General features: G+C 47.3%; 1 protein-coding gene across 1 annotated transcript; it reads left to right on the forward strand.

Moving 5' to 3' along the window:
• The first annotated feature begins 1,299 nt into the window (after nucleotides 1-1,299).
• Nucleotides 1,300-2,288, forward strand: LOC100280743 (uncharacterized). The gene is made up of 2 exons (NM_001294313.2): nucleotides 1,300-1,782; nucleotides 1,948-2,288. Exons 1-2 carry the CDS (start codon nucleotides 1,421-1,423, stop codon nucleotides 1,955-1,957), a joined length of 372 nt encoding a protein of 123 aa, NP_001281242.1. The 5' UTR covers nucleotides 1,300-1,420; the 3' UTR covers nucleotides 1,958-2,288.
• Nucleotides 2,289-2,815: the final 527 nt, after the last annotated feature.

A 2,815-nucleotide genomic window follows, 5' to 3' on the forward strand; every position in this document is an offset into this window, starting at 1 on the left:
TCCAGTCCGAAGTTTTCATGGCAAGTCAGATTACCATGCATGTATATATACAGTAAATATTGATCGGTATATATACAAATGTAGTTAGACTACTTTATCTCTTCCAATAAAAGTAGTTAAACTACTTTATCTCTAACACATGGTGAAACCCTATATCCAAAATGTGGCTAAAATGGAGGAAAAATAAACAAAATTTGGCAAAAGAAACATAAGCCAAACTTTCCTAGCAACTAATAAACAAAAAAAAATTAATACCCAAACCTATCTTTAACATATGGTGAAAGCCTAGTTTCAAAATGTAGTTAAAATTGAGCAAAAATAAACAATAACTAACAATTGAAACATAATTAAACTAATCTTCCATACAACACATTCACCATTCATTAAGCAACTAAACATGAAAAAGAGAGGGAATAGACAAAAACTAACCATCTTATGCAACATCATTTGAGAAAATAGAGAAAATTACCTATCTATACTCTTCTCTCTCACATGTGAAACCCTAGATCCAAAATGTGGCTAAAATTGAGCAAGAATGAACAAAAATTGACAAAGAAACATAAACCAACCTTTCTTATCCACCTTCTTCCAAGAAATGAAGACCAAAACCTCCCCCCTTATATTTTTGTGAAATCTGGACCTCCAAAATCGCCTCCAATGGAAGCTGGCTGCGAGCATACAGTTCACTGTCGCGGGGAAGATGGGTATTTTATAACAGACAGTTCACTGGCGGTTGGTTTGAAAAACCGCCAGTGGAAACCTATTTCCACTGGCGGTTATCTTAACACAACCGCCAGTGTAAATAGGGTCTTTACACTGGCGGTTCTGTTACACCAACCGCCAGTGAAAATAGGTTTCCACTGGCGGTTCTGTTACACCAACCGCCAGTGGAAATACCCTATTTCCACTGGCGGTTGTGTTAAGATAACCGCCAGTGAAAATGGGTTTCCACTGGCGGTTCCTAAATCGGGTCCACCTTGTTTTTTTTACTGGCGCGTGATAACTGAAACCGCCAGTGATAATTTATGGGTGCCGCAGGCTTTGAGCTCTTTTCTACTAGTGAAAGTAGGGCTATCGAAACAGGTCCACATGAGCCATGACCAAACGTTGAGAGTGCAGCTAGCACTGCTACTCTAGCTCGCTGTTAAAAGAACTCCTACAGGCTACAGGTGGTAGTAATTCACCGGAGCGATGCATCTACCAGCGAACCATCTTAACTCCTCCCCTGAATGCACTCACCCACCACCCGTAATAGTAACTTTCCCTCCGCTATATAACCCCCACTTGTGAAACCCTCGTATCCCCACAACACCAGAATCCGCGAATCACAGACGCGTCTATCTCAGCTTGCTGCACTGCACTACCCTGCCCTGCCATCATATCGTACGTGAGCCCGGCCGAGCGAGAGCGAGGGAGAGGCATGGCTGCTCCGAAGCTCGCGACGCTGGCGCTGGCCGTGCTCCTGGCGGCGACCGTGGTGGCTCCCCCGGCCGCGGTGCGCGCGGCGATGTCGTGCTCCACCGTGTACAGCACGCTGATGCCGTGCCTGCCGTTCGTCCAGATGGGCGGGGCCATGCCGCCCCAGCCGTGCTGCGGCGGCATCCGCAGCCTGCTGCAGCAGGCCAACAACACCCCCGACCGCCGCACCATCTGCGGCTGCCTCAAGAACGTCGCCAACGGCGCCAACGGGAGCGGCACCTACATCAGCCGCGCCGCCGCGCTGCCCAGCAAGTGCGGCGTCGCCCTGCCGTACAAGATCAGCACCAACGTTAACTGCAACACGTACGACTGACTACACACACGCTCCTGCATATATGCCGTGTTCTCTCGTTCCAATACTGCTCTGCAGCTAGATTATTACCATTGCGCTTGCGCCGGCCGTTCTGTGTTTCTGGACTACACCGACGTGCTGTAACCTTGTTTCTCTCTCTCTGTTTCTCTTTGCAGGATTAATTAAGTGATGAGGCGTCCTGTGCGCGTCCGGGCGAGGAATGCATGCATGGCGCTGGCGGAGAGTAATAAAATAATGCTACTGGTATTTTAAGCTATATCGAGGTGTGCCTGTCTCTAGTCATTTATTATGGTGTTTAGGAATGGTCTACACAGTTCGTAACGGTGTATCGTGGATGCATGTTGCCGCGAGCAGAGTACGTAGGCATGAACCGATGTGTGCGCTTCTGTCTGTTTACTCTCTCTATGTAGTAATGTGTGGGTGCTTTGATCCAGATGTATTCGCTCGTGAGTCGTGGAAGTAGATCGTTTCAGTATCATTACCGTGTGTTCTTTCTTAATTTTACATTCGATTCTGAAAATGAACATGCACGAAGCTGGACTGGTCCAGTATACGTTGCCGCATGCACTTCGACTTGCCTTGCCACTTGCCAGGATTAACAGCTATGATTACGTATATGAGACTGAAAAAACGGAAAGGCACATGAAACTAATCTCAACCGGGGCCGGGTACATAGAAGTTCAAGTCAAGACTCATGATAATAATAAATTCGCCTCATCATCTCAGTTACCGCGGTTAGGAAACGAGCCGAGCTCGGCTTAGTGAGGGTGACCGAGATCGCCCATTGCACGAGCTCAAGAACGAGACTTGGCTCAAGCCAGCTCAGCTCAAAGTTGGCTCGACGATCGCCCATTGCACGAGCTCAAGAATGAGACTTGGCTCAAGCCAGCTCAGCTCAGCTCAAAGTTGGCTCGACTCGCGAGCCACGCCTGATAAATATTATTGTAGTATATATATACCCGTGCGTTGCTACGGAGTCAACATGTTATATTAAAATACATTGAGATATAGAAGGACTAATTG

Source organism: Zea mays, chromosome 3 (assembly GCF_902167145.1).
Source record: "Zea mays cultivar B73 chromosome 3, Zm-B73-REFERENCE-NAM-5.0, whole genome shotgun sequence".
NCBI lineage: Eukaryota > Viridiplantae > Streptophyta > Magnoliopsida > Poales > Poaceae > Zea > Zea mays.

Excerpts from the sequence above, each read along its gene's own strand:
- LOC100280743 (NM_001294313.2), top strand. The coding sequence starts at position 1,421 with ATGGCTGCTCCGAAGCTCGCGACGCTGGCGCTGGCCGTGCTCCTGGCG.